At 36.4% G+C, this 13,090-nt stretch overlaps 1 protein-coding gene across 1 annotated transcript in view; it reads right to left on the bottom strand.

Moving 5' to 3' along the window:
• LOC136035845 (cubilin-like) overlaps positions 1-13,090 on the bottom strand; it is a 97,833-nt gene that overhangs the window by 66,223 nt on the left and 18,520 nt on the right. Inside the window, exon 2 of the mRNA XM_065717805.1 lies at positions 4,843-5,009. Within this exon, the coding sequence (XP_065573877.1) occupies positions 4,843-5,009 (167 nt within the window). The remainder of the gene's footprint in view (positions 1-4,842; positions 5,010-13,090) is intronic.

The raw sequence follows: 13,090 nt of genomic DNA, 5'->3' as shown, positions 1-13,090 counted from the left end.
ACAAGTTAAGGTTCCCTAGGGCCCAGGAGCTTCCCTGTTTTCCAGAAACCACGCATAGCCACTTAATGTTCATATTCTTCTTTTGTTTTTTTTTTCTGATTTGCCTACAGGTCACAGCCGACATCGGATCTGGGTGTACGAAGACTCATTCGACGCGGAATTTCCCGAGTAATTTTTCTGGAAAGTTTCGTCGGAAAATCTTTACCCCCCGATTTTCTAGCTTAGAAAAACCCATTTCCCCATTGAAGGTAAAATTTTCTCTTGTAATAACATCACTTACTTGAAAAATTCTTACACTAACAGCAGCTTGGCGCAGCGGAATCGTGCTGGGCCCATAACCCAGAGGTCGGTGGATCGAAACCGCTATGTGCTAATTTTTTAAAACTTGTAAAATTAGGTAATTTTGTCAGTTTGAATTTATTGATACAGAAAGGGAGAAAATAAACATGGAAACATGTGATCAGAATTACATACTGGAATGTTCACAAGAATTTATACTGAAGGGGGGGGTAAGGCTTATTGGAAGCAAGTTAAAAGAACCATTTAAATTGATTTCCTAATTGAAGCCGTTGGTGAAATTTTCTATTGTAATAACTTGTTTGATAACAAGCATAACAGCAGCTTGGCGCAGCGGAAGCGTGCTGGGCCCATAAACCGGAGGCGGGTGGGTAAAAACCACTAGCTGCTAAATTTTTAATTAAGCTGCTAAACTATTAAAGTTATCAAAATTAGATAATTTTGTCAGTTTGAATTTATTGATACAGAAAGCGAGAAAATAAACATGGAAAATTATTATTAAATTACATCCACTATGGATTGTAGAAAAACGTACAGAAATAATATGAAAAAAACTTCGTTTTCTTAAAGAGTTAAAGAGCCTGCGTCCCAAAGTCGAACCTTAAAACGTACAGGAATTAGGAGAGACAGTTGGGGGGCTGCCGCCCCCCAAATCCCCCGCTTTTAAAGACTCTTTTGTACAGGTTTTTTGTTGTGGGGGGCTGCCACCCCCGCTCTTGGCTTCGGAAAGGCCCTCTTTTAATTAACAAAAAATTGAAATGAATGAATAATGGAATAACTTCGAAAAATGTTAAACACCAGAGGACAGGAGAACCATTGCGCCGAAACTAGTAATTAGTAACAATGAAGTCCCCCCACAACAAAAAACCTGTACAAAAGAGTCTTTAAAGGCGGGGGGTTAGGGGGCGGCAGCCCCCCAACTGCCTCTCCTAATTCCTGTACGTTTTAAGGTTCAACTTTGGGACGCAGCCTCTTTAACTCTTTAAGAAAATGAAGTTTTTTTCATATTATATTACTAAAACTACCACCACTACTACTGCTGATCATGTTAAACAAACTAAAACCAATACTACTGCTACCACTACCACTATTACTATCACATTACGCCAATTAAAAAGTTAAGGGAAATTTGAAATAAATCAAAAGAAGCTATGTGCATTTACATCGCCAAAAGAGTGTATCTCAAGAATTGATTTGGGCATTAAGTTGGAACTCTCAGAGAATTCTCAAAGGGGGAGATAATCTGACAAAAAGGCAATAATTGTAAGCTACTTCTAATACTACTATCACTTCTTCATTTACTGCTACAACTACTACTACTTCTATTGTAACTACTTGTAAGGCTAAGAGCATTGAGAGGAAAATTTCAAGAAACATACTATTATACAGGCTATCAAAAGGACTTAACAGCAATGTCATAAACAATGACCAATTTTATGAAGTTGAAACTTCCAGAACTTGACAAGAAGGTTGTTCGATTGACCAAAAAGCAATACGTTAATACTACTCCTGCTATTTCTACTACCGCTACTACTGTTAATTAAGTAAATAAAAAAGTAGGAAAAAGGAGTTTTTCAAAGAAAAGTAAAGGCAATATTAAAATTAAGATTCGCAGAAGTAAAACATGATAACAGTCTAAAAGGACCAAAAATTATTAGTAAAGTATAAATGAAACCAAAAACGAAGAGAAATTAAATAAACAGTCATAGCAAACAAATGGAAAACAGGTACAATATAAATGAATAAATAAACCTATAGACGAGTAAAGCTTAAATTGAATAAGCAATCATAGCAAACAAACATACAACGAGTACCAACAAAATGAATAAATAAATCTTAAAACTAGTAAAACTTGAGTTGAATATTTAAATCAAGCTGAAAACAAACAAAAACTAGACCTACGTTGCCTGAGCAACGTGAAGTGTTGCGGCAACCTTTGTCCGGCTTTGCCGATTAAAGTGTTGCGAGAGCAACACTTTGGTTTTGTTTCTTCGCTATCGGTTAAATGCTGAAGTTGTCAAAACTATCAAAGCTTTCAAAACGGCATATTCAAAGAAGAACATAATCAGTAATCACATGATCAAATTCTTCAGCGTTGAAAAAACAACAGCAAAAGAATATCGGAAAAAGGGACTAAATTGAGTTTGCAGCCAGTTGAACTTTATCCTTTTCAATCGTAGACATTGTGACGGATGGAAACTTGGAACATTATCTTATGTAATCTAGTTGGTATTATAAAGCTATCCGTAACTTTTCAGGATCAAATACCATAGATGTGCACCAATTTGCACAAATTTGTAGCCCCTCATGAACCTCCTCTAGCAACCCATTCTTACTTACAAGTCTCTCTTCCGTGAGAGACAAAGAATAACACAATCAGTAATCAGATGATCAAAGGCTATTCCTCAGGTTTGAAAAAAAAAAAATATTGGAAGAAGGGACTAAATTGACTTTGCAGCCAGTTGAACTTTATCCTTTGCACACCATAGGCTCTGGCTCGAGGACAAGCAAAAACCATCCTTTTTGGCCCCAGGCAAGAGTTGTACGGAGCTTTCCAAAATATAATGTCATATTCATCAATCCGGCCCGAGGTCCACACTAACAGCCAATTATTACTTACTAGGCCCCTAAATGTCACTTTGCAGCCGGTTGAACTTTATCCTTTTCAATCGTAGACATCGTGACGGATGGAAACTTGGAACATTATCTTATGTAATCTAGTAGGTATTATAAAGCTATCTGTAACTTTTCAGGATCAAAATACCATCAGGGACCCATAAATTTCCTGTAATGACTCGCCATCCAGGATCGCTTATTATTGGATGGCGGGTCATTACAGGAAATTTATGGGTCCCTGATTCCATAGATGTGTACCAATTTGCACAAATTTGTAGCCCCTCGTGAGCCTCCTCTAGCAACCGATTCTTACTTACAAGTCCCTCTCCCGGGACATACATCCAAGTTCACCGGAAACAAATAATGGGTACACAAACTAGCAAAAGTTCCAAACCCCTTGTCGCTGAAGTCATTGTAGCCTAACAGCCGATTATTACTTACAACTCCCCTACATGTCTTACAATCGGGAACCAAGTTGTTCTTACCATCAATTACACCAGAAACAGATAATAGGTACACCAATCAGCAAAAGTTGCAAACCCCTCATTGCTAAAGATGGTTATAAGCTAATATTGGACTGTTGCTTGGAAGTCCCCTACATATCTCACAATTGGTATCGGCCTATTTTTGGTTCAAGCGTGTACCTTACCACTGAAGTTGTCAACCCCTTGAAACTTTCAAACTGGTGTATGTCATGAAGGAATTTTTGTAACAAAAAATGGATGACATATACTTTGATCAGCTCATCAAGGTCTATCGATTGTCATTGAAAAAAAAATTCTATCTGTCTTAGTTCAAAAGTTGACTTTTTTGCCGGAGGCCAACTTTCTAACACCACCACTTAGAAAGGAGCAAAGGATAAGCTCTAATTTCTTTAGCAATGAGAGAACTTTTAAAGTTTAAGAGGTATATCTGATACCATTTCTCTATTGCAATCCCAAGTAGAAAAAAAAGAATGGTAAAGTCAGCTCAAATCACGAACAGAAATGGCTAGAAACAATAGATGGCAGCACTTTCGGACCCGTGGGAAAATCGCACTTTTTTGTTTCTGTAAATTTTTCTATTTATCACTCAAAGAAGATATATTGGCTGTGGGGCCGGGGAACTACCGCATATATTTAACACTTATAGATTTTAGTCCATCTTCAATTTGAAACTGGTGCCTACCTGCTTGCCTGCTAGAACGGAGCTTTCCACTCGAAAGCAGAAACATGGTTTGATGAAACGAAAGCTTGGCTGCACAACTTCAGATACTCCTCTCTGACATAGGCTATATAACTCCACTTCACTTCGCACACCATAGGCTCTGGCTCGAGGACAAGCAAAAACCATCCTTTTTGGCCCCAGGCAAGAGTTCTACGGAGCTCTCCAAAATGTAATGTCATATTCATCAATCCGGCCTGAGGTCCACACTTTCCGTAAAAACCGCACAGGTTAGACCCTTACCAGTTTCCAGGAATAAGCTGAGATCGGCGGCATAGGAAAAAAAAAAAAAAAAAAAAAAAAACCGGGACAAAACCAAAGTGTTGCTCTCGCAACACAATCACTACAAGTTCAATTTATTTCAATTTATTCATGGGTCACCACGGAGAGACAGAGCTCGTGATTGTTGTGACCCCGTCGATATTTACAACATAAATAATATTAGTTGATGATCCAATACCCAAGTTCACGGCCCACCACACAAAGCATAATGACAAAATAATTACCACAATAACAAAACAATCAAACAAACGTGCACGGAGAATGACATCATGAGCAATCAGAGACGATGAATTAAAAAAAAAGAAAAATCCATAGAGAAAAAAAACAAAAAAAAGATTAATGGTGAAAAGTTTCTAGGAGAAAATTTAAAAGTTCACGTCTTATTATATTAAATGATTTAGTATCATCATATACAGTATGAAATTTTCTCCATGTGCTTGTTACCATGTTCCTTGGTGAAAATCTCGACTGCTCCATTATAAATCGAGAAGAAATACGCTGGTCTTTATGCCGAGTCTCATAATGATGAAGTTCGCCCTTTCTCCCAAGCATATCAATGGACTGAAAATAAACCGGGACCATTTGACGGTCATACTTAATTTTAAAAAGCACTGAAGAAAGATTACATAGACAAGAAATTGGAAGGATATGCATCAACAAATAAAGAGTTTCTGTCGTCGTCTTACCAGGGTATGATGAAGGTGATGGTAGATACTTCTGTAAAATCCTTAGAGCCCAATTTTGCACAATTTGTGGCGGTTTAAGATGGTTTTCAAATGTTGCCAGATAAACAATAGGAAAATATGATAAATGGGAGTGAACTAAAGAAAAATATAGCAATCTTAATATTTCATCAGGGAAAAAATGTTGCAATCTATGCAAAAAAAGACAAGAGTTTGTCTGCTGCTCCCTTCCCTAACTGTAAAAGTATGAAACCTTCTGTGTCATTAGTGCTTTACTGAAAAGTATATGTGTCTTGAATAGTCTTGGAAAGAACTAATAAAATTAAACTAATATTTGAGATATAGTGATATTAAATGCTGAATGCTTGTCAGTTCAAGACTTTATTTCATTGCAATTTACATTTTATTTTCTATGCTGTAAAGGGTACAAAAGGAAATATTTGAAGTATAATTCGTTTTCAGTAAGGAGCTAAAGACTAAGAAGGCTCCATACTTTTACAGTCAGGGAAGGGAGCAGTAGCCAAACTCTTTGCATGTAGTAATTTTTACTCGTTTTAAGCTTAGAATGCATATTCAGTTTGTTTTACTCGTTTTAATATTTATTTATTCATTTATTTTAGTGCCTTTTGTTTGTTTGTTTGCTACGAATCTATACTTAACTTTCTTCGTTTTGGATTTTATTTATACTTTAATCGCAATTTCTGGCTCTTTTCAGTGTAAATTATTATAGATTTATTTCTATAGATCTAACGTTTAATATGACTTTTATTTTTCTTTTAAAAACTACTTTTTCGGAAAGTTTTTTTTTCAATTAATTTCTGTTTGTTTTTCATTGCCAAGGTTTCAAGTTTTACAAAATTCCTCATTTCAAACTAAAAAAATTTTTCAACATCAAAGTTTCATCAAAGTACAAAAACTAGTATCAAAGTAACAATTTCAAAGTAAAAAAGTATCAAAATAAATAAAGTATCAAAGTAAACAAAATATAAAAGTAAAAATAAATAACTTGTAGCTCTTGCTCCATAAATAAAGTTGCCTTGTAAACAAGTAAATCCAAGTATCACTTTTGAAAAGATCACTTTTGACTTTTAAACAAAGAACTAGAAGTTTCTGCTTCCACTCGAATATGCCCTCCCTAAAGTTAACACGACCACCTCTTCCACAATAACCTTATATTTCAACAATGGGTAACTAGCCCAGGGGGATATGGGGGTTTTTCAACCCCCATTAGAGTTATTTTGACTTTTGGACTATTATGAACAAAATGGTCATTTTAAATTTTAATTGGATGCATTTGGGTGAAAAGCACACGAGGGGGAGGGCTGATTACTCTGTGATCACTTTTAACTCTTAAAAAAGGAAAAAAGAAATTTCGATTCCAATCTATTGAGCCACCTTCTAAGCTTATATAACCACACCTTCCATAAAATCTTTGCATGTTGACGATGGGTAAATAGCACAACTTGTATCCCTTTCCTTGAGGGCTGGAGTTTCCAACCTAGAACATTTGACAATTGGACTTATTTGAAAAAAATCGCTATCTCAAAATTTCGATCTGATATATTTGGATATTTGGGGAAAATTAGGGTGTGAGGGGGGTTGGTTTCCCTCCAATCACCTTTGACTCTTAAAAAGGAACGAGAACTTTCATTTTTAAATCAAATTTGCTTCTTCCAAGGTTTATACGACCACCAGTTCCATCAAACTGAATAGGCCTCTAAGCCTTAGAGGGTTTAGACCGGTTTCCCAACCGGTGGTACGCGTACCCCAGGGGGTACGCGAAACCCTCGCAGGGGGTACGCGAAGGTCCCAAAATTAATTTAGTCTACATCTTTAAAACTTGTTTCTGACTCAGTTCCAACATTTCCCTCAAAATCAGATAACATAACCCATTGTACGTAATTTCAGACTCATTTTCAAAACTTTCGCTTTCAGTAACCCGCTAATTTTTCTCCATAGCCGTAAGGTCTCAATTTAAACTCAGGGGGTTCAGTATCTTGTCATCTGTTGAAACACGAAGTTCGTGAATTGTGGTTGCAAACAAAGATGGATAGATTCCTGATCAGGAATAACAAGAAGCCGAATGATGGTACCCAAAACTCTGAACCTGCACCTAAGAAGAAGAAATATGACGAATCATCGGTCAAAGTGCGTCGATATTTGTTAGAATACCTAGGGCTCGGATTTAGTGCGACAAAGTCTGATCCAGTGAATGCACAGTGCGTTCTTTGTGGTCAAGTCTTGGCCAACAGTTCCATGAAACCTGCGCATATGAACCGGCATCTCAGTACTGTGCATCCTTCTCATGTCGGTAAGCCCATAGAGTTTTTCAAGCGTAAACAAGAAGCATTTGCTAGTAACTGTTTGGAAATTGCAAAAGTGGCATCAGTTTCTTCAAAGGCTCTCCGGGCTTCGTATGCTGTTTCATATTTAGTTGCGAAACAGAAAAAACCGCACACCATCGCCGAATGTCTGATATTACCAGCACTAGTGAAAGTCAGTGAAATAATGTTTGACACGAAAACTGCTACTGCCCTTCAGTCTATACCTGTGTCGAACAATACCATTTCAAGAAGGATAGAAGACATTGCAAGCGATATTGTCATGCAGGTTATTGAGCAAATAAAGTTGACAAAGATGTTTGCGTTACAGCTTGACGAAAGCACGGATGTGTCAGGTGAAGCCCAGGTGATCGTCTTTGTTCGATATCAAGATTGTTCTGACATAAGAGAAAATATTCTGTTTTGTCAAAACCTACAGTCAAGAACAACAGGAGAAGAACTATTCAAGGTGATTGACAAATTCTTCGCAGAAGGGGGCATCTTGTGGGACTGGTGTCTATCAGTTTGCAGTGATGGAGCTGCCCCCCTAACAGGGAAGAATAATGGGCTCATGGCCTGGATAAGGAAGAAAAATCCAAAGGTGAAGTGGTTGCACTGCATCATTCACAAGCAAGCTCTTGCATCGAAAAGGATGAACGCACATCTGCACGAGACCCTCAACGAGGCTGTAAAAGTGATCAACTTCATCAAAGCCCGACCACTGAACTCAAGAATGTTCAAGTTGCTGTGCCAAGAGATGGGTTCAGAACATCAACATTTACTTCTGCACACAGAAGTTCGCTGGTTGTCTCGTGGGAAGATTTTAAACAGACTTTTCGAGCTTCGACAAGAAGTTCATATGTTTCTTCTGGAGCAAAAATCTGCATTCAGTTCACTTTTTGAAAACCAGGACTGGGTCTGCAGGCTGGCCTATCTTGCGGATATTTTTGACAAACTGAATGACTTGAATCTGTCAATGCAAGGTTTCCCGACGGACGAACTCTCCCTGAATTCGAAGATGTGTGCTTTCATCAAGAAATTGGAGTTCTGGCTTAAAAAGGTTCAAAGAAACAGCGTTAGTGTCTTCCCGACCCTTGACAAGTTTGCGGACGATAGTGAAATTGATAACCTCAACACAATCTGTGATTGTATTCGGGAGCATCTGACAAAGTTGCGAGATGAACTTGTGTCATATTTCCCATCGATTATGAACCAAGATAGAACGCAGGATTGGATCCAAAATCCATTTGTTGAAGACGTGACCTCAAGCTCCGGTCTTAGTGACAAGCTTACAGAGAATCTGATCGAACTTGCCAGTGATCGCGCCTTAGAACTGAAATTCCAAAATGTAACTGTTTCCCAGTTTTGGCTGGAGGTGAAAGGAGAATACAAGGAACTAAGTGAAATCGCCATGTCTGCTTTGTTACCATTCGGATCCACTTACCTTTGTGAAGTGTCATTTTTGGCAATATCATTGATCAAAACCAAACACAGAAACAGACTGAGTGTACAAAATGACCTTATAATTGCCGTTAGTGACATCGAGCCAAGATTTGATAATATTTTAGCAAAAAAGCAGCCTCAAGTTTCTCATTGATTTTGTACGTACATTTAAGCACCGTCATATTGGACAATAAATCTCGTGTTTTTGAAAATCTGATTTTAGTTAAGAAAAAAGTAAAACAACAATTCTCAAGAAAGGGGTACGCAAACTTTTTGGGCCTTGACTAGGGGTACGCGGACCGAAAAAGGTTGGGAACCACTGCTCTAAGGCACAGCTTGTAACCCTTGCCCCAGGCTCTGAGGATTCTGTCAACCAAGAAGGTATTTTTATATGATCCTTGGACTATTTTGAGCAAAACAGGTATCCCAAAAGTTAGATAACGTGCATTTGGGAAAAGAAGGTGTGGGTGGGGGAGCTATTTTTCTCCGATCATTTCAAATCTTTAAAAGGGAATAGAACTTCCAATGTCCAATCAAATTAGCCATCTCTAAAGTTTATACGGCCACTTATCCATGAAAACCTTATATACCCCTGGGGAATAGTTTACATACCTTGCCCCAGGGCCTTGGGGGTTGTATCAACCACGAAGGCATTTTTATTTTATCTTTGGATTATTTTGAACGCAAACGTTATCTCAAATTTTTGATCGATGAATTTAGAGAAAAGAGGGCATGGTGGTGTTGCCTTCTTGTTATTTTTGGCTCTTAAAATGGGGAACTAACACTTTCAAATTCCAAATAAACGAGCCCCGTTGAAAGTTTATGCGACCATCCCCTTCCATAAAACCCTATATGGCCCTGTGGAAGAAACTTACAACCCTTGGCTTTGTGGGACTGTAGCAACCTGAGAAGCATTGTTATGTGATATATATATGCATTTTGAACAAAGTGGAATAACTTACAGCCCTGGGATTTGCAGGCCTGTGTTAACCCCAGATGTATTGTTATGTGATACATTTTCTATTTTGAACAAAGCGGATGAACGGAAGAATTGTCAAAAACATAATTAAATTATATTTTAGTTGAAAAAAATGTCTCACAATAGTATATGCGGTAAAAACTTGACTATTATGGGTAGACGTGTCTTTGCGGGGCTCAGTAAACCCCATAAACATAGTTATATGATACATGTGCTATTCTGAGCAAAGCGGAAGGATGGAAGAATTGTCGAAAGCATAATTAAGTCATATTATAATTGAAAAAGAATGTCTTGTAATAGTATATGCGGTCAAAAAACTTGACTGTTATGCGTATGGACAAAATAATGACAGACCTCAACCGATTAAGCTAAATATAATTGAATCAGATAGTCGACGACTGACACGATGGGACCTGTACTTAAAAGAATATGATTTCAAAATAAATCAAGACGGGGGGGGGGTTATATAATGAAAATTAGATAACTTCGAAGACCACACGGCCTTTCCATGATGAAATAAAATTATTTAACTGGATATTTCGAACACATATACAGTGTTCATCATCAGCAGTAAAACTAAAAGACATGAATAAAAATAAACAAAATTTATACCTAATAAACTAATTACATATAGTTTATTGCTCTTATTTTTTTTTAATGCAACAGCGGAGGCAAATCTCTTGACCTTTGCGGTTCCGGTTCATTAGAATTATCTGACATATTAAGTGGACAGAGGTCATAGCTCTTAGGTGAGGGGATATTTACTTTATTTGACCTCAGTAAATTATCATAAGTAAATGGTTTACCCATGGGAGCCCCTTTAAGTCCTTAATTAGCAAATTGTTTTGTAGAAAATATTGAAACAATAGCATTAGATTTTTATTTTTTAAAACATAAATTTTGGGGGAGATATATGGATGACATAATTTCAGCATGGAATTATGGGGTGGAGGAATTAAAAAGTTTTTTAGAACATCTTAATTTTTGGGGAGGGGATTTAAAATTTACAATAGAATTAGAAGAGGATAACAAACTTCTTTTTCTGAATGTCCTTCTTTAAAAAAATGAAAATAGTCTGGATTTTAAGATTTACAGAAAACCTACTAACAATAACAGATTTTTGTCGTTTTTCTCCGGTCATGCTCGCCAAGTAAAAATTGGTTTAATCATATCCTTAACTGACTGTATTTTTAGAATTTGTTCTCCAAAATTCATTGAGGAGGAATTATTGTTGTTGAAAGAGATTTTAATAAGTAACCATTATCCGGGTTGGTTAATTGACCAGACTTTTTCGAAAAGAAGGAAAAAATTTCTAGAATGTTCTGACGATATTCTGGAAACAACAGAAAAGAAAGATATTTTTTGTTCTCTACCATATGTTCCAGGTTTGAGTGAAAAACTTAAAAGAATTTTACACAATAATGGCTTAAAAGTAGCTTTAAGAAGTAGTAATACTTTGGCTAGTTTTTTAAATTCTGGAAAGGATCGGACTTCCGTAGAGCAACAAAGTGGGGTTTAAAAAATCCCATGTACTTGTGGAAGCTCTTATGTGGGACGTACTAACCAGAATTTAAAAACGAGATTGCTACAACATCATAATTCTATTTCATCGTCTTTAAAGCAAAATACTAAACCCGAAGATTTCACGTCGGCCCTCTCGGAACATATCCTTAATTTTCCACATCATTTTATTTTGTTTGAAAATGTTTCTTTGATTTCTAGGGACCAAGGTTTAAAGCAAATTTTCAGGGAAACAATCGAAATTAAAAAAAAAATCTATTCAAGAATAATTCCATAAACAGAGATACAGGTGAATTTGGATTGAACTCAATTTATGATAATTTACTGAGGTCAAATAAAGTAAATATCACCTCACCTAAGAGCTATGACCCCTGTCCACGTAATATGTCAGATAATTCTAATGAACTGGAACCGAAAAGGTCAAAACGATTTGCCTCCGCTGTTGCATTGAAAAAAAAATAAGAGCAAAAAACTATATGTAATTAGTTTATTAGGTATAAATTTTGTTTATTTTTATTCATATCTTTTAGTTTTACTGCTGATGATGAACACTGTATATGTGTTCGAAATATCCAGTTAAATAATTTTATATCTATTCACTGTCAATAAAAAGGTATCATCTCTATTTTGAACTGTTTTACTTTCAAAATGAAAATTCTGACGAATCTCCTGATTGTGAAAAACTTTAATCCTGAAGCTATGTACTCAAGTTTTGTCTTTAATTGACACCAATGCGCACTCTTCATACTATTATTCCAGGAGATGTGACCCAGAAAAATTAATTCATGGTTCAATCTGATTTTTACTTGATTTCCCTGGATCCCTGTCGTTTTCTTTGGCCCATGTATTTTTGGCCATAGATGATTACAAATTATGCCTAGATAACTTCGAAGACCACACTGCCTTTCCGTGACGAAAGTAAAAACAGTTCAAAATAGGGATGAAACCTTTTAATTGACAGTGAACAGATATAAAATTTCTTAACTGTATATTTCGAACACGTATACAGCGTTCATCATCAGCAGTAAAATTTTCTTTTGTCTGCTGGCATCGTCAAATATGCCAGAACCAGATTCCTCGCTTCTCAGAAATGTAAATTCGTGAGAGTGAAAATATTTCCGAATTAATTTTGCTAAGCATGATTATACCCCACAAATCTCGTGGATTTTATCTTTTTTGAAATCCCAAACTTGATTTAGTGGGCTGTTCAGACAGCAGCTTCGATTGGTTTACAAGAATACTGAATATCAATGAAAATAATCCAAGCGGACGGCTGGTACTAATGTGTGATATAATACAAACTCGAGAACTTGTATCTTGAACATGAGACAATACCCGGTTTTCACGGTGCTTATATCAGACAATTAGCTTCGGCTTGGTTGGAACTTACATTATAGCTATATTTAAAAAAAAAATTGTTGATATTTTGGGTTAGGTTAGGATAGTTTAGGCTACGTATTTAGACACATAATTCACTCTTCCATAATTCTTTCTGTGGTTTTCATTATTTTTTTTTTACCAAAGTATTGTATTTTTATCATATTTGTTTTATTCTATTAGCATTCACCAAACTGTATTTAACGAATGTGTATTATATAACACTTAAGTAGCGGATGCTTTAGTCGTGGAATCTGTTGCCAAGCGGTAGCTGCAGTGGAGATACACAAAAGAAGAAAGAAGTAAAGACACATAAAGTAGGTGATTATGAAGTTGGTGTTGTATATTTTATATTTTTGTATTTCTAT

This window comes from Artemia franciscana, chromosome 14 (genome assembly GCF_032884065.1).
Source record: "Artemia franciscana chromosome 14, ASM3288406v1, whole genome shotgun sequence".
In the NCBI taxonomy this organism is placed as follows: domain Eukaryota; kingdom Metazoa; phylum Arthropoda; class Branchiopoda; order Anostraca; family Artemiidae; genus Artemia; species Artemia franciscana.
Note: the sequence above shows the minus strand (reverse complement) of the source record. Positions and strands in the feature narration are given on the sequence as shown.